Genomic DNA, 25,657 nt, shown 5'->3' with positions numbered 1-25,657 from the left:
CACACACTCACTGTCACATTCACACAGACACACTCACTCTCACACACACTCGTTGCCACACACACTCACTGTCACACACACACTGTCACACAGACACACTCACTCTCACACACACACACTCGTTGCCACACACACTCACTGTCACACACACACAGTCACACAGACACACTCACTCTCACACACACACTCACTGTCACACACACACACTTACTGTCACACACACACACTCACTGTCACACACACACACTCACTGTCACATACACGCACGCATTGTCAAGCACACACACTCACTATCACACACACTCACTGTAACACACACACTCACTGTCACACACACACTCACTGTCACACTCACTCTCACACACACACACTCACTGTCACACACACGCACGCATTGTCAAACACACAAATTCAATGTCACACACACACTCATTGTCACACACACACGCACTCTCATACACACGCACACTGTCACACACACAGACACACGCATTGTCACACGCACGCACACACTCCAGCGCACGTCACCCAACATAGCCAATCGCTGTTCACCGTCGCCTGCTGCTGCTGCTGTTGTTGATGCCGCTGTTTGTGCCCCGCACACCGAGAGGAAGAAGCTCCCTGCGTGCTAGCGGCGTCCCTCCAACATCATCATCATCAGCAGCAGCCGCCATCCTTCAGCAACATCAACAACGACCACGACCACTGATGACGGAGGAATGAGATAGGCGGTGAGGCTGTTGAGTGTTTGTTGAGTGTTTGCATTTGGCGCAGTCGCAGCATTGAACGCGACGGGGGTGGGTAGATGGGGGGGGGGGCATTGGCCCAATGCATCCGATGCCCTGATGGAAATCTAACGCGTTGTTACCGTGCCCCGAGGGCATTTAATGGGATTTAAATACCCAGCTGGGCGTGGGAGCATTTAATTCGGAGTGCGGCAGCAGCGGCGGTCGTAGTCGCAACACGGCAGGGCACTGCTGAGCAATCCCGGCACCAGTTCGAGTCCAGACTGGGCTGCACCAACCCGCACTGCCCCAGCGCGTGGTGGTGGTGGTGGTGGTGAAGTATGGCCAGCAACAACGATGCCTTCGTGTGGCCAACACCGCGCCCGGCCGCCTTCGTCTCACCCAGTGGCGCCGTACAAGCACCGCGCACCAGGGACTCAACGGAGGCTGAGTCGACCTAGGGGAGGCCCAGGACCGATTCTGACAATCGTCGGTGGCTGTGAGCGGGAATGGCACTCGGGTGGCCGCGTGTGGGGGAGACCACCACCACCACCTGCTCCACCACCACCACCTGCTCCACCACTACCACCTGCTCCACCACCACCACCTGCTCCACCACCACCACCTGCTCCACCACCACCACCTGCTCCACCACCTGCTCCACCACCATCATCATCCAGCACCACCACCACCATCATCATCCACCAACACCACCACCATCATCATCCAGCACCACCACCACCACCACCATCATCATCATCCAGCATCACCATCATCATCATCATCCAGCACCACCACCACCATCATCATCATCCAGCACCACCATCATCATCCAGCACCACCACCACCACCATCATTATCCAGCACCACCACCATCATCATCCAGCATCACCATCATCATCCAGCACCACCACCACCACCATCATCATCCAGCACCACCACCATCATCATCCAGCATCACCATCATCATGCACCACCACCATCATCATCATCCAGCACCACCATCATCATCATCCAGCACCACCACCACCATCATCATCATCCAGCACCACCACCATCATCATCCACCACCACCACCACCATCATCATCCAGCACCACCACCACCACCATCATCATCATCCAGCATCACCATCATCATCATCCAGCACCACCACCACCATCATCATCATCCAGCACCACCATCATCATCCAGCACCACCACCACCACCATCATTATCCAGCACCACCACCATCATCATTCAGCATCACCATCATCATCCAGCACCACCACCACCACCATCATCATCCAGCACCACCACCATCATCATCCAGCATCACCATCATCATCCACCACCACCATCATCATCATCCAGCACCACCATCATCATCATCCAGCACCACCACCACCATCATCATCATCCAGCACCACCACCATCATCATCCACCACCACCACCACCATCATCATCCAGCACCACCACCACCACCATCATCATCATCCAGCATCACCATCATCATCATCATCCAGCACCACCACCACCATCATCATCATCCAGCACCACCATCATCATCCAGCACCACCACCATCATTATCCAGCACCACCACCATCATCATTCAGCATCACCATCATCATCCAGCACCACCACCACCACCATCATCATCCAGCACCACCACCATCATCATCCAGCATCACCATCATCATCCACCACCACCATCATCATCATCCAGCACCACCATCATCATCATCCAGCACCACCACCACCATCATCATCATCCAGCACCACCACCATCATCATCCACCACCACCACCACCATCATCATCCAGCACCACCACCACCACCATCATCATCACCCAGCAGTGGATTGGCGAAGGCACGGACGGTGGCTTGGCCACGGGTCCACGGTATCGCCGTGCCCTGAGGGCGTTTGATGGATAGAGCACTGCCCTGAGGGCGTTTGATGGGTAGATCACTGCCCTGAGGGCGTTTGATGGGTAGAGCACTGCCCTGAGGGCGTTTGATGGGTAGATCACTGCCCTGAGGGCGTTTGATGGGTAGATCACTGCCCTGAGGGCGTTTGATGGGTAGAGCACTGCCCTGAGGGCGTTTGATGGGTAGATCACTGCCCTGAGGGCGTTTGATGGGTAGAGCACTGCCCTGAGGGCGTTTGATGGGTAGATCACTGCCCTGAGGGCGTTTGATGGGTAGATCACTGCCCTGAGGGCGTTTGATGGGTAGATCACTGCCCTGAGGGCGTTTGATGGGTAGATCACTGCCCTGAGGGCGTTTGATGGGTAGATCACTGCCCTGAGGGCGTTTGATGGGTAGATCACTGCCCTGAGGGCGTTTGATGGGTAGATCACTGCCCTGAGGGCGTTTGATGGGTAGATCACTGCCCTGAGGGCGTTTGATGGGTAGATCACTGCCCTGAGGGCGTTTGATGGGAGGATCACTGCCCTGAGGCGTTTGATGGGTAGATCACTGCCCTGAGGGCGTTTGATGGGTAGATCACTGCCCTGAGGGCGTTTGATGGGTAGATCACTGCCCTGAGGGCGTTTGATGGGTAGATCACTGCCCTGAGGGCGTTTGATGGGAGGATCACTGCCCTGAGGCGTTTGATGGGTAGATCACTGCCCTGAGGGCGTTTGATGGGTAGATCACTGCCCTGAGGGCGTTTGATGGGTAGATCACTGCCCTGAGGGCGTTTGATGGGTAGATCACACTGCCCTGAGGGCGTTTGATGGGAGGATCACTGCCCTGAGGCGTTTGATGGGTAGATCACTGCCCTGAGGGCGTTTGATGGGTAGATCACTGCCCTGAGGGCGTTTGATGGGTAGATCACTGCCCTGAGGGCGTTTGATGGGTAGATCACACTGCCCTGAGGGCGTTTGATGGGAGGATCACTGCCCTGAGGCGTTTGATGGGTAGATCACTGCCCTGAGGGCGTTTGATGGGTAGATCACTGCCCTGAGGGCGTTTGATGGGTAGATCACTGCCCTGAGGGCGTTTGATGGGTAGATCACTGCCCTGAGGGCGTTTGATGGGTAGAGCACTGCCCTGAGGGCGTTTGATGGGTAGATCACTGCCCTGAGGGCGTTTGATGGGTAGATCACTGCCCTGAGGGCGTTTGATGGGTAGATCACTGCCCTGAGGGCGTTTGATGGGTAGATCACACTGCCCTGAGGGCGTTTGATGGGAGGATCACTGCCCTGAGGCGTTTGATGGGTAGATCACTGCCCTGAGGACGTTTGATGGGTAGATCACTGCCCTGAGGGCGTTTGATGGGTAGATCACTGCCCTGAGTGCGTTTGATGGGGAGATCACTGCCCTGAGTGCGTTTGATGGGTAGATCACTGCCCTGAGGGCGTTTGATGGGTAGATCGCTGCCCTGAGGGCGTTTGATGGGTAGATCGCTGCCCTGAGGGCGTTTGATGGGTAGATCACTGCCCTGAGGGCGTTTGATGGGTAGATCGCTGCCCTGAGGGCGTTTGAAGTTGACCCGTGCTTTGAGGGCGTGCGCTGTCTAATTTGCTCTGAGGGCATTCGACGCGTAATTCCCTGTGCCCCGAGGGCACGCATCTACACCGTCTTGCCTTCAGGGCATTTAGTGGGTAATTTATCGTCACCGTGCCATAAAGTTCCTCTATCTATGCATGCCCTGGGAACTGTCTTAGGGGCCGTCCATAAATGACGTCACGCACCTGGGTGGGGGGGCAGACATTTGTGACGATGTGTGACGGGGAGGGGGGGTTGAACGGGGTTTGAGAAATGTTACGTCACATCAAAATGCGCAACTTTAAATAAATATAGACAACACGTTCTACTTAATGAAATATACTTTTTAATAAATGTTTTCTCCTACAACATCAGAGTGCAGCGCCTAATTAAATACGCACTACAATGACAATAGTTTAAAGCGATTTGAAGCATGTTTTATTTTGGGGGGGGCAGAGCTTTGTGACGTCATATTTGAGGGGGGGTTTGACTTTTTGTGACGTCGTATGACGAAGGGGAGGGGGGTCAAAAATCGTGTAACGTTATTTATGGACGGCCCCTTAGCTAATGCCTCACCATTCCTTACCATGCCCTTATTATATCCCGACCATGCCCTCACGTACCCTCATATACCCTTACCACACCCCTCATGCGCTCTCACCGTTGCCCCCCCCCCCCCCCCCCGTGTTCTCACCAAGTGTGTGCCCAGGCGTGAGACGGGAGCTGGTGGGAGGCTGCTACGAGCCTGCCAGCGGAGGGCTCTGCCGTGGGTCCTGTCGGTGTGTCGCCTGGGCCGAGTCCACCCACACTGAGCCGTGTCCACCCACGCTGCTGAGACGGGCGAGGGTGAGTGGGGGTCGTGTGGTCGTGAGGGCGATTGGGAGCGGTGGCGCAACGGTTAGTGCACCGCGCTACGAACCCGGCGATCCAAATTCGATTCACGCTCACGGCCACCGACACCGATATCTGAATCTGTCCTGGGCCTCCCCTAGGTCGACTCAGCCTCAAATGAGTTCCTGGTGTGATGTGTAGCCATCGTCACTGGGGAGACAAAGGTGGCGGGGCGTGGTGCTGGCCTCCCACCCCCTCGTGTGCCTTGCCGGCCTTCATAGGTGCTCGCTAACAGCACTTGCCCCTACAGTCTCTTAAGGCTGTGCGGGGAATCTTAGTCTCAGCTCAGCTCTACAGAGCCCCTCTAAGAGGTGATTTTCGTCAACTCTTCCAGGGCTGGTCAGGCGGCCTGGCAGAGGGGAGAGTACCCACACTTTACCCCACTGTACTGCTGGAGGCAGGCTGGCGATTGATCAGGCAACCTCTGGATTGCAAGTCCAGTGTGCTTGCCAACTACACCCAGAGCCGTCCCTAGGGTACTGCGAATCAAGCGACTGCCCCGGGCCCTGTGCTTTGGGGGGGGGGGGCGCACTTGTACGTCACGGTATCAGTTGCAATACGGTTTTGTTTGAAGGCGTTGGGGGGCCAACATCGAGTGCTTTACCCCAGGCCCTGACTACAGCATTCAGCTATCTCAAGCACTTTGAGTGAAAGCACTCTATACATATAATTTATATTCGGTTATACAACCTTTCATCGATAAATCCACATATTAAGTTAATTTGCGGATATTTATGGGTTTTAAGACAAGCAATTTATTAGGAAGCAAGAAAACCCCACAGATTAATGAAAAATATTTTTCAAATCTGGAAGAAAATCATTTTTAAACAGCACAAGCATCCAGGAATATCTATAGTTACAGTATGTTGGAGAAAATCTCGTAGTTTGTATAACTTCTTATTAGTAATAGCAATTCTCATGGCCTGCGTCACCGTCCCTATGAGTATAACTTTTTTTAAAGTAGCATTACAATCAGTGGAAGGAAGTGTAATATTGCTTATATTACATTCTTTGGTGATGCATCACTAAGTGCATTATATTAATTAATACTATTGACATGATAATTCAGCCCAGGCCATCAGCACCAAGTGAATTATGCTAATTATAATCTTGTTGAAATGAGAATTGAACCAAGAAATGCATCACTAAGTGGATTATGTAAAAAGAAATGTCAATCGTGTAACATTGTTATGATTTAGTTTATCAGGCCCCATAGTTTGTGAGGTGTTGTCTCCCAGCTGTATCCACTCTCCTCTTGTGACTGTTATATACATTTTAACACAGTGTTATTGACAAACATGTTGGATAATTCTGTATTAGATTCACCAGCAGATGATCATTTCAGTGTTGTCACAGTTAAATGCTATAATATTGTCATTGCAATGGTTAATTGATATTCTGTCTGTTATTGTGATGATCTCTGTAGCAAATTGCAATTGGGTAGCTGCTTTGCATGATGTAAGGGACTTCCTTTATCAGGTTGGGAATGTTCAGAAATGCAAATGCACCATAGTGGTGAAGTATGGATGATAAACACCCTCATGGTAGTTTGCACCTAAGTGGGTAGTGTAGCGGTTAGCGCGCTGCGCTACGAACCCGGCGTCTCGAGTTCGATTCCCGCTCACGGCTAACACCGATGATGATTATCTGAACCGGTCATAAACGCGGGGACTGGCTGTATCGCCAATTTTAAATGCAGATATAAATTTAGCTCGATGGTTTTGTGCAGTCATTGGTGAGCGAGCTGAAACCATAAATTCGCTGCACGTGAAAACCCAGTTTCATTGCAGGATGCTGAAACCCGGATTCGAGGCCAGCATCTGAGTAGTGCCAGCTCAGCACCGACCTCTGACCCGCCCGGCCACCCCTATGTTAAATATTTCTCCGAAGGCAGTGTTAACCACGCAGCTTCTCCCCGCTCCGCCCCCTCCCTCCTTGCGTGCGCAGCGTACGTCTCCCTCTCTCGCGCGCGCTGCCGGCGTTTACCGGCGTTTGCCGTCGCGATGAGCCAGCTACGCTACCGCAAGCCGCACAGGGAGCAGGGTAACGGGCGGCGGCACAACGATGACGTTCGGCACGGAGCGCCGCCGACCGGGATGGACAAACGAGGTGAGGACCGCTTCGTCGAGAGCGAAACCCGGGAGAGGCTCGACGGAGAGACAAGAGGCGGTAGCGTGGCTCAAACCGTCGGAGCCGGCTGTGGCAAAGTGCCAACAGCCCCGTCCGCAGCCCGTAATGTTTTTTTTTATATCGGCGGACGTCGGGAGTACTTGTAACGTCCGCACAGGGTAAGTGTAGTCCTGACGTGGTTTCAAAACGGCGTCTGAGAAACGGTCGTTTTGAGACTGTCCTCACGTCTGCGGATGGCGAATTAAAAATTCCACCGCTCTGGGATTAGAGGCTCCTTTGTGAGGCTTTGTCACCATGGGGACTTTGAAGACAAAGTGAGTGTCAACCCTCGCGCTATGCGCCGCCAGCGCAGGACTTTTGTCCGGAGGGGGCCGTCTCGTTGCGTGATGCGCTGCGAGCGTGAGGCCCTGTGAAATCTCCGCCCCCACTCTGGGCATGCGTACGTGTGTATGTACGTGTGTGTGTGTACGTGTGTGTGTACGTGTGTGTGTACGTGTGTATGTACGTGTGTATGTACGTGTGTGTGTGTGTACGCGAGTGAGTGTGAGAGTGGTGTTGGCCACTCACCACCCCGTTTGCGGTGTCGGCCTTCATAGGTGCTCGCTTACAGCACTTGCCCCAGCAATCTGTTAAATCTATACGGGGTATCTTTGTCTTTGTGTGTGGGAGTGATTGTATCGTGTTTAGCACCAGTAACGATTATCTGAACCGGTCCTGGGCCTCCCCTCGTTCGACTCAGCCTCAGATCAATACCTGATGCGGTGTATTGCCATTGCGGATAGGCCAACAAATGCGGCTGGGCATGGTGCTGGCCACCCACTCCCTCGTGTGCCATACCGGCCTTCATAGGTGCTCGCTAACAGTTCTTGTACCTACAGTCTGTTAAGGTGAAACAGGGGATCCTTTATGGTGAATAATCCACTCTGATGCTAACCCGGTGAGCCAAGTGTGAATCACGCTCGCAGCTAATATCGGTGATTCACTTTTGAACCATTCCTGGGCCTCCCCTAGGTCGACTCAAATGAGTGCCTGATATGGTATATAAATATTACCGCTGGGCAGACAAAGGCCCGCTGGCTGTGGTGCTGGCCACCCACCCCACTTGTGCCACGCTGGACTTAATAGGTGCTCGCTAACAGTACTTGACCCAATGGTCTGTTAAGGCTATGCGGGGGATCTTTGTCGCATCTCCCCACCCAGATGGGGCGGTGGTGTCGAAAAAGCGGACGCTGGGGCTCGTCCTCGGCTGCCTGGTGGGAGTCGCTTCAGGGCTGTGCCATGCCAAGTACCTGGGCACGCTGCACGAGAATGAGCTCTGGTTCTCCAACATTCAGGTTGGTGCACTCACAGTTACTCACCCTGCTTGATTCCATGACTGCTGGGAACCCAGTCTAGGAATGGTGCAGTTCAGGCACAAGGTCAGCTCTAGGATCCGGGTTCGCGTCCCCACGTTCCATAAGCTACGAGGCTACGTTGGCTCACCTCCCCCCAAATCGCACCTCCAGTTAGCACGGTTAGCGACGTACGGCGGGAAAGTAGTTCGACATACGTACATACAAATGGTTGTGGTGTCACAGCGCGAGAGTCTCACTGCGGCATTGAAGCCACGAGCTCGCGACGCGTAGCCCCTTTTTAAAGTGAGCCATGTGGCGTGGTATAAGAGTGCCACCCGGCCTGGTGAGAGTTCGCTTGGCCTGGTGAGGCTGCCGTGTGATGTGAGGCCCTGAGCACTCTCCCGCTTTGTGAAGGTGACATGAGCGTGCGGCATCGGTGAGAGGTCGCACCCAGTTAGGGTTGCTCTCGGACTCAGCCCAGTGCCAGCAGCAGACCAGTACGAGTTCTCACTGACCATGCCATCTCAGATCATCTCCTGAGAACCCCTCTCTTCCACGTTGGCCATACGTTTTTGAAAGAGGTGGGTGGGGAGTCCCCACATTTTACCCCACTGGCCATGCAAATGGTACGGCACCCTTGCACAAGCTGCGCCGCACGATGTCCTGGGGCTCACGGAGGTTTCCCTGCAGGAGGTGGAGCGTGAAATCTCGTTCAGGACAGAATGCGGCCTCTACTACTCCTACTACAAGCAGCTGCTGCAGGCGCCCTCCTTCCTGCAAGGTGAGACGGTGGCCTGGCGAGCGATGTGGCCAAAACCACCCCCGGTGAGCTCGTCCACATTGCAGAAGCTAAGCGGGTGGAGCCGAGTTGGAAGCAGGATGAATGAACACTCCTGCAAGGTGGTCAGGAACTGGCAGTGCTGAGTATATGTACATTAGCTGTGTCTATTTCAAAACATCATCTGTCCCTCTATCTCTCTCTGTGGGTCAGTCTGGCTGTCTTGTCTGCATATTTATTGGCCCATCTATATGTATGTATAGCTCAACGAAGTGACTTGTCATGTGGAAATGTATAGCAGCCAAATACTCTAAACTCATGTTGTTGATTCTAAATGCGGAGAAGAATCCACGTGACCACAAGGAGTCCATGCAAACTCCAAATATACAGCAGGCGTCAGGGTTGGGGTCGAACCCACAACCTCCAGGCGAGCGAGTTAACATCCCATCACCGTGGCACCCCAGACGTGAAATGCGCGCGTGGTTTCACTTGTAAGCGGTGACATCCTCTGCTTCCCCTCCATCAGCTTTAGCGTCACTCTCCACGGCAGCTGCCTTATTCCATCCAATGATTGGGGAATGTTTTTTTTTAAGCGCTCGGCATGAGATTTCGAGAAACGTTGAACTTCAGGCTGAGCCTGCCTTATGAGTGAAACCAAGGGACTGTGAAACCATGATCGGGATCAAAGCCATGACATCCGGCATACCAGGCGAGGTAGTTAACATCTTCCACCATGGCACCCAATCGTGTGCGGTGGGATGATCGTGCGCCGTGGCCGTGGCTGCTGCTGCTGCTGTTGTTGCCAGGCATTCGTGAGCTGGTCTACGACAACCGCACTGAGTCGCTACGGACCATCAATCTCCTGCAGCGCATGAACATCTACCAGGAGGTCATCATGGGCCTCCTGTACTGCACCCTTCCCCTCCAGGTAAGGCCTCGGACCAAGTCAACAGAGTCAGCTCATCCGATCTCACAAGCTCAGCGGCGGTTTAGGCTGCTGTTGTGGGCAGCAGATGGCAGTTGAGCGAAAAATCCATTGTTGTAATGTACATCTATGCTCACCAACGCATACTGGCCAGCATGGTGAAGTACGGTTAAATAACCCCATGGTGTGGGGAGGCCCTCGTCCGGCGATGATGTTCGAATGTTGCACTAAGCTAATGGAGTGAACAAAATTGTACCAACTGGAGCAGTAAGAGAATGAGGACGGATACAAGCGAGACGATGAAACAGAACGAGATGAGTTTATTGGACTCTTCTTGTGTACAAAGACAAAAGAAAAGATGTAGCCTTAACAGACTATTGGGGCAAGTGCTATTAGCGAGCACCTATGAAAGCCGGCATGGCACACGAGGGAGGGTCAGCACCACGCCCAGCCACACTTGTTCCCCAAGTGGCGATGTTTACACACCGCACCAAGTACTCATTTGAGGCTGAGTCGACCTATGTATGTTGAACATCTTTCCCCCTGTACATAGCCAACCGTGCTAATCGGAGGTGCAGGGAAAGGACAACAAACTAAACACCAAAGCAGTTCTAAAGAAATGGATTTCCAATCTATATTTTAAAGTGCATCGGTCCAGTGGCTTCCTAATATCGTGCTTCAGAGGGCCACAGAAACGCATTTGAAAGCGCGCGATGCAGTGACCGTCTTTGTTTGATGGTGAGCCAAAAGCCGCTGCTGTGAGGATGACGGGACCAAGACAAAGCCACACACACCTAACGCGTGCGTCCATCTACACACGTGTTCGTACAGTCACCATTGCCACGACCTTACCGGTCCGTCCTTGAGCTCTACTCTGTTGTGCCGCTACCGCCCCCCCCCCCCCTGCAGGGTTGGCTTGAGCCCGTCTACTTCTACATCCACGCGGTGTTCCAGCTGCAAGGCCTCTACGTGGTGGCGCTGCACGTCACCGCCTGGTTGCTCAGCGGCACGTGGTTGGCGGGCCTTCTGGCCGCCACGTGGTTCACCGTCAACAGGTGAGGGAACGATTCCCCTCCGGCGTGCGTTCAGGCCTTGCCAGCCGAATGTTGTTTGTCTTCACCCAGAAGGAGCTTCTCAGGAGCGTGGAGTGAAACTTCGTGGTACAACCCCTGGAAACACCGTTAGGAGAGCGATTGCAGCGCGACCGTGAAAAACCCCCGCGGTCGATGAGAATTATCGTAAATGGGCCGGCTACGTGAGTGGCCGAGGTGGAGGCTCAGAGGGTGAAGCACTGAGCCAGTGACGCCGGGAGCCTGAGTGTGAATCCAGCCGTCCGCCTGTGAGTATCCGCTTGAATCACAGACAGCTGCGACACTCGAGCAGACTCACACCCAGGGTCGCAGTGGCTGCCGGCTCAGTGTTCTGACCCCTGTTTCCATCCACCTTTGACTGGCCTTTTACACTTAATGCCATATACTTTAACTGTTAACCATTTTTTTTATTTTCCCAGGTAAGGCCCACTAAGCAATGTCGCTCTTTTTCAGAAGCGAACTGGCTACAAATGATAGCTCAACGAAGTGGCTTATCACTTGGAAATGTATAGCTTCAGCCAAATACTCTAAAAGCATGTTTCTAAATGTGAAGTGAAAAACCGGGGGACCCGGATAAAAATCAACACGGCCACGGAGAGAGGCATACAAACTGCACACGTACAGGTGTCAGGGTCAGGATCGGACCCACGACCTCCTGTATACCAGGAGAGGTAGTTGACAACTCGCCACTGTGAGTTGCTAAGGTGGCTTTTATTGTATCAGATCACCGAGCCAGTAATACTGAGAGCCTGGTTTCGATCCCAGGTTTCAGCTACCGATGATTAAAACAGCTTCTCAAGTGTAGTGAGTTGATGGTCCCAGCAAAGTCACCAATGACCGCACACATTTAAGTTTTGTCCTGCACTTAATTTGGCTAAAACTCAACCTTTGGGAACAAAAAGTATTGTTGTTTTGGTTAGGACACTTGGTCGTTTTATGCCAAAATTATTGTCATTAACCCTCAACATGATTTTTACGTTTACGAAGATATTAGTGATACATGCCAATACTTTGATTACATTCTAATCAATAAAGCTCCTCACCGGTGATCAATGTGATCAATACATTAGCCACACGTGTGAACGATAGCTTTGACAGTGTGACAACCTTGTTGCGTGGCGGAGGGGTTAATGACGATAATTTTTGCATAAATCTAAGACCACGCGGCCTAACCAAAAAACAAACGTGGATCAACATTACACACCGGTGAGAAATTATGAAGCCGTGGCACTAAAGCTGCGTGGCGGGGCGGACGGTGGTGGTGGCTCGTCTCTCACAGGCTGGACACGACCAGGGCGGAGTTCACCATCTCCCTGCGCGAGAACTGGGCCCTGCCCTTCCTCGCCTGCCAGGTGGCCGCCGTCACCTGGTATCTGCGGCCCAACCTCAGGCCCCGGCAGGAGGTAAAGTGCGGCCACCGCACCACCCTGAGCGGACGGTGGGCCTGTGGCGACATGCACCCTCGTGGGGAATGTTGACGTCCTGCAACGAGATTGTTGGACACTATGATTGGAAGGGAACTTTCGGAATAGCATTTTAATAAGCGCGTGTGTAATGGTTTAAATTTAATTGGTCGTTCTTGTGAGATCATTATTGACTGTGCTATGCACCTGATGACCATAGTTTAATTCCCACTCACAGCCAATGAGTACGTTGTGCGGTAACATCAGCACTGGGGTGACAAATGTGGTCAGGCATGGTGCTGGCCTCCCACCACTTCGTGTGCTGCGCCGACTTTAAGAGTTGCTCGCTAAAAGCACTTTTCCCAACAGTCTGTTAAAGGTTACACGGCGGGTGTTTGTCTTTGTGCGCGTGTGTGGTTAGCGCGCTTTGCTATGAACCCGGCGACCGGAGTTTGATTCCCGCTCATGGGCACCAACACCGGTGATGATTATCTGAAACGGTCCTGGGCCTCCCCTAGGTCGACTCGGCCTTAAATGGGTACCTGGAGTAGTGCATGCATATGTGTGTATGTGTGTACGCGCTTGTGTGTGGGCGTGGTGCTGGCCACCCACCCCCTCGTGTACCGTGCTGTCCTTCATAGGTGCTCGCTTTTGGGTTACCATCGAACAAAGATCGCGGTCACTGCTTTTGCGGCCATCTGGAACGCTCTTCCTTCTGATATTAAGAAGCCACTGGAGCTATGCACTTTGAAATCTCAATTGAAAACTCGTTTTGTTAGAACTGCTTTTTGTGTTTAGTTTGTTGTCCTTCCCCCCGCAGCTCCGATTAATTAGCACGTTGGGCTACGTACGGTGCCAAAGAAGTTCAACATACATACAAAGACAAAGATCGCCTGTATTGCCTTAATAAACTGTTGGGACAAGTGCTGTTAGCGAGCACGTACAAAGGCCGGCAGGGCACACGCGGCGGTGGATAGCCAGCACCACGGCCACCTGCCTTTGTCACCCCGGTAGCGATGTCTACGCACTTGTTCTACATACATATATACATGCTAACAGCACTTGCCCCAACAGTCTATTGAGGCTATGAGGGGGATCTTTGTTTTTGTCTTTGTGTGCCCAGAGGCCGGTGCTCGCTGCAGTGTGGCTCAGCACCTTCGTGTTTAGCCTGGCGTGGCAGTTCAACCAGTTCGTGCTGCTCATACAGGCGCTGGCGCTCTACGGCCTACGCTGCCTGCAGCTCGCGCCCGCACGCAAGGCACGTGAAACCGCATCATCATCATCATCACCATCATCACCGTCACCGTTATCGTCAGCATCGTCACCATCGTCGTCATCATCATGGATAGCCATCGAACAATGGTGGCCAATGCATCGCGCACTTTCAGATGCGCTTTTGCGGCCGTCTGGAACACTCTTCCTTCCAATGTTATGAAGCCACTGGAGCTAAGCACTTTCAAATCATCTACTGTCCTCCCCTCACACCTAAGATTAGCACGATTGGCTATGTACGGTGCGAAAGAAGTTCAACGTACATAGTTTATCTTCACCATTATCGTCATCATCGTTAGCATCCTGCGTGCCATTGATCATCTACCCCGGAAGGCCTCGCTCCCCGAGTCTCAAGCCTCGTTATCAGGAGGGTGCTGCTGCATCGGGGGATGATCTTCGTCTTTGTCCGTGCGCCGGGGTACAGGTGGACTGGGTGCTTGCGGGCCAGACGGTGTCCATGCTGCTCGTGTGCCTGCTACAGTTCCTCAATCCCATGATCCTTGGTTCACTCACGCTCAGCTTCCTGCTGGCCACCTTCCTGGCGAGGCGACTGCAGGTAACGAACAGTCGGCTGACCATAACTTCCGTTGTATCCAAGTGCGGTTTCCCAGCTTTGGCTGTGTATGTACGTATGCAAAGTTATTTTGCACCGTTCGTAGGCAACTGTGGTTCTCAGCGGTGCGGGAGAAGGACAACAAAGAAAACGCAACAAGCAGTTCTAAATAAAAATAAAAATTAATCTCGGTGATTTTAAAGTGCATAACTCCAGTGGCTTCCTAATATCAGAAGGAAGAGCATTGTGTTTTTTTCAAAGCGCCACGTTCAAACTCATCGAGGTTAGAATACTTTTTATTATTTGAACTCACTGGGGTCAGAATACTCTTTATTATTTGAACCTTGGGGTACACATGTTTTGTATGTACGTTGAACTTCTTTCGTAGCCAACCGTGCTAATCCAACCGTGCTAATTGGAGGTGCTATATGATAGCAAAATGACTCCCCCCCCCCCACCCAGCCCCCCTGGGGTCAGAACACTATAATGGGTGAGTGCGTCTTGCGACCTTGTTCACACTGGCTTGTGTCTATATGTAGGTACAAGACTAAGTGGCTAACTCCCAACATGATAACAACTATCAGCTAAACTGGCTGGGGGGGGCTGTTAACTACCACAGCCAGCGGTGTTCAAATAATACTGCAGGGGTCAAAATACTCTCGAGGGTTCGAACGCGGCGGCCATCTTCAATGATACTGCAGGTCTATTATGCGTGGAATGTGGAATACGCGTCACCTGCTTCACATTGGATGTTAAAGACCCCGTGATCTCATTCACGAGAGTAGTCCATTGTGTGTTGGTACCGTGGTACAAATTTTGTCGAGTTTGAAAAATGATACCACAGCTTATCAAATTGTAATCTACGTAACAATCATCACCCCAACCTCGAAAACTTGGCAGGAACCCTCCTGCAAAAAGTCATGAGCCTCAAGTGAGACTTTCCCCGTGTACACGAGTGAAATAAATAAATAACTATTACTGCCAATTTGCAGCCGGACCTGGAAATGGGCGGGTTCTGGCGACGGATCTCCAGCCTCGCCCTTCACCTGCTCATCGTCACCTCTCTCACCTTGACCATCAACTTTGGTGCCAAGGTACGACGGGCAGGGCCCGGTTAGCGCAAAGCCTTTACTGGCTGCTGCACAGAGCATCTGATTCTGTGGTCCTCTAGAATCTGAATACAAATGCATGCCGAGGCGCCGTACAGAAACTGCGTGACTTGCCCGCCATCTTCTTCTGCTTATTCTTCCGTACGGCTGCTGACGTAGACGCAGAACAACAACGACAATTTCACATTCAAGTGATCCAGCCAGATATCTGCTTCGAGAGTAGGGGAGTCTTTCGCCACGATGTCTCCTTTGTTTTTGTGGATCGGGCATTGCGTCGCTAGACGTTGCACGGTCTGTCCTGGATGACCACAGTAGCCCACTACTCCAGGATAATTTATAATTTTCCATTTGTGCATCAGGTATCCGCATCTACTGCCATGGCTTGTGTGGTGGATGCGGTTTAAGGTGGACCATGAGCATACATGCGCATGGAGACAGTAATGTATACACTAGAGAAGATGCAGTTGGTTATAGGCAGAAAAGAAGAGGAAGTTCTTGAGTCTGGACTTTAACAGGGGCAGCGAGTAGCCAGCACGGATGGCTGGGGAAGGGCGTTCAACATTGGAGAAGTTTATTTTCTAAGTAAAGTCCAATGAATTGTACAACTCGTCTTCAAGAAGTAAACTTCCCATCGAGTGGAGATTCCACAAAAACGAATTGTTGTTCACACGTAGGAATGGATATTTGTGAATACTGTCCGAACCAATGTAGTGTCACCCAACCCTGATGGCAGGACTCTTGAGAGATGGCGACCGCTACGAGCGGTGATTAAGACGAACTACAAAGTGACAGCCAACGGACGGAATACGCCTGACAGCCAGAGCGATGACATCAAGTCATGTGCAGGAGCTCGATCAAGTTTAAAGATGTATTTCATTTAATTAGTCGATAACTCAATAGACCAGGATATTGTCTATTTTGCAAGAGCGACCTGGGTCACCGAGAGGGATTGTTGAATCACGAGATCATGAGAGATGGTGACGACTTTGTGTAGGCCTTCATCTAGCAGTGGATGTTTATATATATACTAGGTTAAGACCCACTGAGTTATACAGTATAGCTCTTCTTCAGAAGTGACCTGGCTATCAGCATGTGGACATGTATACAGCCACATACTCTAATCGCAAGTTGATTTTAAGTATGGAGGGAAAAACGGGAGGACCCAGAGAAAAATCCATGCAACCACGGGGAGAACATATAAATACCACATGTACAGGCGTCAAGGTCGGGATAGAACCCACGACCTCCTGTGCACCAGGCGAGGTAGTTCACATCTCACCACCACGTGTGCCCGGCCCACAGGTGCTGCTGCAGCTGCAGTCAGACGAGCACATCTTCAAGTTCCTCAAGGCCAAGTTCGGTCTGGGTAACACCAGGTAACGCAGAGTGCACTTTGCATATTCCCGAGATAGGCACACAGAGGTAGCCGTGGCATGCAACTTTGCCTGTGTGTACGTGCCGTAGTGCAGTGGTTCGTGCACTGCGCTACGAACCCGGCGACCCGAGTTGGATCTCGCTCGTGGCCAACACCAGTGACGATTATATGAACCGATTCTGGGCCTCCCCTAGGTCGACTCAGCTTCAAATGAGTAGCTGGTTCGGCGTGTAAACATCGCCACTACAGTTTGTTAAGGCTGTACGGGGGATCACCGTCTTTTTGTGATCTCGGTTACTAAAGCAACCTTCGTCGGTCGCCATAACCTCTTGCCAAAAAGCCTTCAACACTTTACGTAGCCTCAAAGCGCATCGATCTTGGCACAAGCACTGTGATGAGCACCTCCGATTAGCACGGTTGGCTACGTACAGTGCAAAAGAAGTTCACCATACATACGTACCGCCACTTATTGGCAAATGACGTTGATAGCGACACCACCACCTCACGTGCCGTGCCGCCCTTAATAGACGCTCACGAACAGCACTTGCTCCAACAGTCCGTCAAAGCTGAGCGCGGGGGATCTTTGTGCGTGCCCACAGGGACTTCGATGCGAAGCTTTACCTGTGCGAGGAGGCGTTTGGCTGGCTCCCGCTCGACACGTTCGTGCGCCTGTCCCGCACCGCCGTGTTCCCCGTCTACGCGCTGGCACTCGCCATCTGCGCGATTGGCGCCGGCGCCGCCGTCTTCAGAAGGCTCAGGTGCGCGTGTGCCTGGTCAGTGCGCTGCCCTACGAACATAGCGACCCACGTTCGATTCGCGTTCATGGCCACCAACACCGGTGACGATTATCTCAACCGGTCCTGGGCCTCCTCTAGGTCAACTCAGCATCAAATGAGTACCTGGTGCAGTGTGTAAACTTAGCCACTTGGGCGTGGTGCTGGCCACCCACCCCCTCTTGTACCGTGCTGGCCTTCATAGGTGCTCGCTTTTGGCTAATCGAACAGCCGTGTCCATGCTCGACGGCGTGGGTGCGCTAATTGTCCACCGCAGTTGCCGCTGCAGGATGGCAGTCGGCGCCGTGTCACTGCACATGCAGTCAACCCCCCTCTCTATCCGCAAGGGTTACGTTCTTGAAAACGCTCGCGAATGCAGGAACCTCATTCCATTGGGAAAAAGTAGGTTACATATCTGGTAGGAGTGAACATGGGGGGAAATTATGAATGTTTAATAACAATGATAACATTAAACAATTAAATAATTGTGAAGAACAATGTTCCTTTGAATTACCTTTGATGACGATGGAGGTGGTGGTGATGATGATGAATTCAGGAGGATGACTCCTCAGGAGAAGCGTGCGTTTGATAACAATACACAGTTATCATTTTAGCGCAACGCTTTCCCTGATTGCATTCGCCTTCTTCTTAATGGACTTGAAAGTCGACTCGTTTATATCGAAGCGTATAAGTGAGTGGACTGTCAGTGAAAATGCACATTTGTGCAGAATGAGATAATCACAAGACTTGAGGACGAAGCAGGCAGCCGAGGGGACGTGCCCAATTTTCGCGGGCAGTTTCCGATGCAGTAACATTCTGCACGCACCTCTGTAGGCACGCAGACGGGTCGCGGATGCCGGGGAATGAGTGTCCATTTTAGTAACTTATTATTACGCGAAACTCACGAATTCAGAAGTCGCGCATAGCGGGGGTTCATCGTCCGCACGGTTCGTCTGAATCCTGGCGTGGTGCTGCGTGCAGAGGGCCTGGCCTCGGCGAGGTGCGCACGGCGCCGGGCGCGAGGGACGTGTTCCTCCGCCCCGACCTCCTCTACAACCTGGCGCACACGCTGCTCTTCTTCCTGCTGGCGCTCTCCACCATGCGGTCCGACGGCGAAGGGAGACGACGGGACACGGGCGTGCGCGCACGTGCGAGCCGCGTTTATTCGAGCGAGAGTGACGCCGTTCCACCGTTGCTTCTTGATACGTTTAGACGGCCGTGGGAAAGCAGCCGTAGCCGTTTCGAGCACGGCTCCATCCCGCTGCCACCGACTATCTGGGTTTGCCTGTCAAAAGCATGAACTGGGCGGTGACAGTTGTGTGTACACACGTAGAACTTGTTCGTGCTGTACGTAGCCAACCGTGCTAATCGGAGGTGCGGAGAAAGGACAATAAATATACCAGATTCATTCTTTCACAATGATCACAATTAGCCATGACCAGGGGTTGGGAACCAACGAAACATGAACTCGATATTTCAAGGGCCGCAATGCACGTCGGTAACGTCACGAAGCATTCCCTTAATGAGCCGCATGTGGCTCTGGAGCCGCAGGTTGTCAGCCCCTGGCCATGACCAATCCACTGCTGGATGAAGGCACCCCCTCCCCCCCCCCCACCACTGAGCCATCGTCATCTCTCGCGGTCCTGCGACGGCGCCTGCCGTGTTCTAACGAGGCGGACGCTGTGCCCGCCGCAGGATGAAGTACCTGTGGACGTCGCACATGTGCGTCTTTGCGGCGTTCGCCGTGAGCGACGGTGGACTTTGGGCGGCGACTGCGCAGGCACTGGGCAAAGCGCCCGAGAAGGTGCCCAGTTCTAACAACAACAACAACACAACACACCCGACATTCGCCACAAAGTGCTGGTGACCTCACGGCGCCTGTGCCAGGCCACGTTTACTTCGAGGCCACGTTTACTTCGAGGCCTCGTGAAGTGTCGAAGGCTCACTGACAGGTCACGGGACAAACCCAGGTGACATGGGTTGACTGAGATGACTGGCAGATGCACCAGCTGTGCCCCCTACTGTGCCAACTTGCTGCGCCGCCCAGTTCTCACACACACACGTGTACAAAGACAAAGATCTCCCATGTAGCCTACACAAGTTTCTGAGGCAAGTGCTGTTAACGAGCACCTATGAAGGCTGGTATGGCATGCAAAGGGGGTTGGTGTGGATAACACCGTGCCTGGCTTCCTTTGTCTCCCCAGTGCTGATGTTTACACAACGCACAAGACGTATGTACGTTGAACTTCTTTCGCACCGTACGTAGCCAACCGCGCTAATCAGAGGTGAGGGTATGGTGTCTAACCGTCGACTCTTCTGTGTCCCGGAGCAGTTGAGCAAAGCTCGATACGTGGTGCCCGCCCTACTGCTGCTCTACACAGTTGTGCAGGTGGGTTCATCCGCGCAGCAGTGGCGACTTTTTGATAACCGTCGAACAAAGATGGCCACCGCATTGCGCGCTTTGAGACGCGCTTCCGTGGTCGTCTGGAATGCTCTCCCTTCCGATATTAGGAAGCCGCTGGAGCGATGTACTTTTAATAATACTACTTTCATTTTATATCGCATCGTTCATGCCAACAGCATCCCATAATGCTGTACATCTTTTATATCTGAATGGAAAACTCATTCCTTCAGAACTTATTTTTGTGTTTAGTTTGTTGTCCTTCCCCCGCACCTCCGATGAGCACGGTTGGTTACGTACGGTGCGGAAGAAGTCCAACATACGTATGTAGATGATCAATCCGCTGACATTCCAACAATGAGCTCTGTAGGACCGGTGTGTTTATTGTTGGAACGTAAATTGTTTCTGTATATAAAATAAGTCAATGAAAGCCACACGAACGAGCTGAGCCGGGCGAAGCCGACTTGTGCCTGTGATCTGGCGCTCTTGAAGGCGTAAGGGTTGGTAGATCGCATTTGGATTAAAAATAGTTTAGTTTTATTCGTATATTTTTAAGTTATTTGTTTACCTTTCCTACACTTAGCACTCCTATCGTGTTTTTGTGTTTGTTATAACATTCTGACCCCGTGCCCCTACTGTACATCTGTAAAAAAAATCAGCTTCATAGCTCATCGCATTCATCCTGTGCACATACATCTGAGTCAGAATACGTACAAGGATGGGGCTTCGTTTGTGGGCGACTCGAATCGTCGATTCTCATGGGCGAATCTTTCCCTCCCACCACCCCCCGCCGCCCGGCTGTGCGAGAGCAGGCGGTGCCCCGGGTAAGGACGGAGATGGGGGAGCTGCGGGAGTTTTACGACCCCGACACCGTGGACCTCATGAACTGGATCAAGTGAGTGGGAAGCTGGGAAGCTTTGTTATGTTGACACCCTTGACATCGTCACTGAGATATTTCATCGGCATGGTTTGTCGAAGTCAAAACGTTTAATAATTAATTAACTGATGAATGCCACACGATCATCGGAATGGTGACATTACTGGTTCAGAGCTGCGTGACCCCATCGATTTAGTCGTATCTTTTACTTAACCAGGATATGACATCAACCGATTAAAACACATCAAACAACATCACGTCTCTTGCCAGGGTGAACTGGCTTTCATCAAGAACAATAAACGAGCGAATGATTCATGATCTTTCTCTCCACGCGCATGCATGTGTGCGGGGAGCGGTGGCGCAGTGGTTAGCACGCTGCGCTATGAAGCCGGCGGCGACCTGAACTCCCATTCCCGGCCACGGCTAACGTCGGTGGCGAGTTCGGTTCCAGTTTACGACCAAAAAAACTGATGAATATCTGAACCGGTCTTGGGCTTTCCCTAGGTCAACTCAGCATTAAATGAGTAATCGGTGCGGTATGTGAACAGCAGCAGCACTGGGGAAATAACGGCAGTCGAGCGCAGTGTCAACCACCCACCGTGTCGGAATTCAGAGGCGCCTGCTGGCAGCACTTTACTTAACAACCGTGTTGAAGGCTATGCGGGGACTCTTTGTCTGTGGTGGTGTGTGTGGGCACCAGGCAGGCCACACCCCCGGACGCGGTGTTTGCGGGCACCATGCAGTTGATGGCCGGCGTGAAGCTGTGCACGGGGCGGGTGCTCACCAACCACCCGCACTACGAGGACAAGACGCTGCGGGAGAGGACACGGCAGGTGCGACAAGACCTCCTCTCGCCTCCTCTCACCGCGCGCCCCCCACGTCCTGCCACGTCCTGCCACGTGGACGACCACAACGTGGGATAGAGCGGATTACATCGGCTCTTGTGCGGCCGTGAGATGGGGTGTGGCGATTACATCCAGGAGTCGTAGGAGGATCGTCGGAGATGGGCGGAAGCATTGGGAGGCCTTTATCCAGCGGTGGAGAGACGGTGGCTCTCGTGCGCTATCGCCAGTGACCAGTGACCCCCCCACCATGCACCTGCCCCCACTGGTGGGCGGCAGTCAGAGTCATCGCCTTGCTTCGTGATTTGTGTCCGCTCGGCCATCGTTAGGAGTCATTTGGCTGCTCTAAATTCCCACGTGATGATAATCCGCTTTGTTGAGGTGTCATCTTTGACCAAGTAGACTGGAAAACAGAGAGATATAGCTCAGTGGGCCTTACCTGGTAGTATAAATAATTGTTTAGTCGTTTAGTTTAGACAAACTATTTGGAAAATAATATTTGCGCAACTACTTCTCTTAACGAAATGAACTCTGACATGCTCATTGAACTACAGGGAGGGGCGGTGGGAATGTGTAACGATTGACAAATCAGAAGCTGGTGGGGTGGAGCCAGTTTTTACCAGTGAGCAGAACGGGAGAATACAGATTTACTCACTCCCACCCACCGGCTCGCCGACTCGTCCTGCTTGAGCCCAACAGCAATCCGGTTAACCGTCAAGCGTGTGCCCAGGTGTGTGACGAAGTGTCGCTTAAACATTTTACTTAAAACTATGACGATTTATATTTCTTGATTTGTACCGGAAATGGCTTGCTGCTGGACATAAAACTTTACATTAAGACTAAGAGACAAACAACCGTACACAAACGAATACACAAGAGAAAATGTGTTCTCAGACGAGCCCTAAAAACCTTGACTGATGGAGCGTCCCTAATGCTCCGGGGCAAGGCCTTGCACAAACGAGGCGCCTGACTCCTGAGCGCTCCGTCACCGATTGAAGTCCACTCTCTGCTCTGCTATTTCGACGCCCGCGGGAAAGGAGTTTCGCGACATGTGCCATCACCGCCCCCAGCGTATCGACCGACGGCCGTTGTCGTCCTGCGTGTGCGACCGTGGTCCAGGTGTACCAGGTGTACGCGCGCAGGTCTCCCGCGGAGGTGCACGCGGTGCTGCTCTCGCTGGGCGCCCACTACGTCGTGCTGGAGGACAGCGTCTGCTACGAGCGGCGGCACGGCCGCGGCTGCCGCTTGCGCGACCTGCTGGACATCGCCAACGGCCAGGTGAGCAAGCGCCAGCCGCCCGCTCGCGCCGCTGCTGCCATGTCAGTGCCGCGTCGGTGCCGCCCCGGTGCGTGCCAGTGCCGCCCCGGTGCCACCCCGGTGCCACCCCGGTGCTGTGCCGGTGCCGCCCCGGTGCCATGCTGGTGCCGCGCCGGTGCGTGCCGGTGCCGCCCCGGTGCCGCCCCGGTGCCGCCCCGGTGCCGCCCCGGTGCCGCCCCGGTGCCGCCCCGGTGCCGCCCCGGTGCCGCCCCGGTGCCGCGCTGGTGCCGCGCCGGTGCCGCGCTGGTGCCGTGCCCGCGTCACACCTGTGCCACATCCATGCCACACTGGTTCTACGCCGGTGCCACACTGGTGCCACAACCGGTGCCACAACCGGTACCACCCTCCCGTCCTGCGTACCCACACACACAGAGGCAAACGTCCCCCCTATAATCTTAACAAATTTTGGGGCCAGTGCTGTTCGCGAGCACCTATGAAGGCCAACATGCCACACGAGTGGGTGGGTGACCAACACCATGCCTGCGCCGGCTTTGCCTTTTCAGTGGCGATGTTTTCACACTGCATCAGGTACTCATTTGAGGCAGAGTCGACCTAGGGGTGGCCCAGAACTGGTTTAGATAATTGTCGCTGGTGTTGACCGGGAGCTAACCACTCCACTACCGCTCACCCTCACGCACATGTACGAGCACACACACACTAACAGGTACGCACTAACATCCAGACGCATACACTAACACTGATCTGCATGCACTCACTCGCCTCGTGTCTCGGCTAAAGTACGGATTTGACCCCAAGGTCTCAGCTACTTCTACACGGCATCATTAAAAAATTGTGTCAAACTAAATGTCAAAAACAGTTATTTTTATTCCACTTGTTTCCCCGAGAGCCCCTCCCTGAACGTCATGACTGTTTTTTCAAGAGGGTCCTTCCTAATTTTCACAGTCGTGGGTGATGATTGCTGTGTATAATCCCAATTGAGTAATTCGTGAGTAATTGTTTTAAGTTCAACATATTTCTCTAAGTCTCATGCTGAGCAGTTACAAAAAACATTTCCTATCATTGGATCAAGTAAGATTAGCACGGTTGGCTACGTACGGTGCAAAAGAAGTTCAACATACATAGATTGGATTTTAATTAGGATGCTTTTATTATGTGTTTAATTACATTTTTAGTTCATTATACTGTGATGTTATTTTTTTATGTATCATTCTTATTGTTTACCGTGTGTCAGTCCCTACATTTAGTCCTGTAAAGCACTTTGCACGAATTGTGCTATGTACATACATTTTTATTTGCTCTGATATTTACAACTGTCACTGGCCAGTTAGCGCTTTGGCCCAGCCAGCCCAGATAGTCACCGGAAGTGTCATCTGTGGCGGGGGGCGGGGGGCTTGGGTGACCGTGCAGGTGATGGAGGGAGAAGGCCCCAATGACGCCGATCTCACCGTGCCGACGCACGGACGCTTCTGCCACGAGATCAAGGCACAGTCGCCGGCCTTTGCACGCCTATTCCGCGCCGTCTTCTCCAACAACACCTTCCACGTCTACCGCATTCTGCACCCCGCGGCGCCGGGGCCAGACCAAGCGAACTCCGTGGACTCGCGAGCCGAGCAACCGGACGGGACTGGAGCTCGTACAGATCGCGCCGGGAGCCCGACCAGGACTCCCGGCTAACCACACGTCTATGCCAGACCCCACTCGACCATTTAACTGTTAAAGCAGGCCTCAGTGCGACACACTTAAACCATTTCATCGTCCTGTGCCTGCTAAACCATGCCGCGCAGATTAAACGGTTTAACCGTGCTCGTTCAACGATCGATTGCACTGGGCCCATTAAACTGTTGAACTATTGAACCGTGCCGGACCCGTTGATCTGTTGAGCCGTGCCGGACCCGTTGATCTGTTGAGCCGTGCCGGACCGAGTCTTAGGAAGTGGCAGCCGCGGTCACGGTTGTTAAATACACCGGTGGCCGTGTCCCGCTGGGTATTTGTCCTGCTGGAGTTGTGTTTCTTGAGGGAGGGAGGGAGCGTCTGGCTCTTGCAACACCGTCACCCCGTGCGTCTGCAGGGGAAGTTGGGAACGTGACTGGTTTATGAGGCAGTGTACGTTTAAATAACTCACCTCACAGATGAATGCATTTCCACAATTCGAGGTCCTGTCTTTTGTACGGTCCATCATGGCTCGTCTCTTGTCGTCTCGTACATTCCATTTGAGGTAAGAGTTTATTGTTGTTTTGTTTGCGTGTGTAATGTTACAGCCCTTTGTCAATGCACTGCTGGATGAAGGCCTTTCCACACCATACAGGTCATGTAGATTATACCTATATATAGATTATAGCTATACATCTATATATTACCATACTTTACCATGATGGTCAGTGTGTCATCGTGAAGGTGTGAATTATAGTAAAAAGTACTGTGAATGTA

At 52.7% G+C, this 25,657-nt stretch overlaps 1 protein-coding gene across 3 annotated transcripts; it reads left to right on the top strand.

Annotated features, from left to right (window-relative positions):
• The first annotated feature begins 430 nt into the window (after window positions 1-430).
• DPY19L3 (dpy-19 like C-mannosyltransferase 3) lies at window positions 431-25,657 on the top strand. Of its 3 annotated transcripts, none has more exons than XM_061576344.1 (20): window positions 432-731; window positions 4,908-5,044; window positions 7,037-7,198; window positions 8,420-8,553; window positions 9,244-9,334; window positions 10,138-10,259; window positions 11,166-11,311; window positions 12,627-12,750; window positions 13,874-14,008; window positions 14,447-14,578; window positions 15,568-15,669; window positions 16,987-17,060; window positions 17,659-17,817; window positions 18,814-18,936; window positions 19,528-19,636; window positions 20,165-20,221; window positions 21,046-21,128; window positions 21,811-21,943; window positions 23,072-23,230; window positions 24,638-25,657. In XM_061576344.1, the coding sequence occupies exons 3-20, from the start codon at window positions 7,093-7,095 to the stop codon at window positions 24,902-24,904; spliced, it is 2,256 nt and encodes a 751-aa protein (XP_061432328.1). In that variant the 5' UTR covers window positions 432-731; window positions 4,908-5,044; window positions 7,037-7,092; the 3' UTR covers window positions 24,905-25,657. The 3 variants fall into 3 exon arrangements, with proteins under 3 accessions (XP_061432329.1, XP_061432328.1, XP_061432327.1); XM_061576343.1 differs by having other exon boundaries at window positions 4,897-5,044; XM_061576345.1 differs by lacking the exon at window positions 4,908-5,044 and having other exon boundaries at window positions 431-731.

Source organism: Lethenteron reissneri, chromosome 60, assembly GCF_015708825.2.
Source record: "Lethenteron reissneri isolate LAM-NWPU_2019-01 chromosome 60, ASM1570882v1, whole genome shotgun sequence".
In the NCBI taxonomy this organism is placed as follows: domain Eukaryota; kingdom Metazoa; phylum Chordata; class Hyperoartia; order Petromyzontiformes; family Petromyzontidae; genus Lethenteron; species Lethenteron reissneri.
Note: the sequence above shows the minus strand (reverse complement) of the source record. Positions and strands in the feature narration are given on the sequence as shown.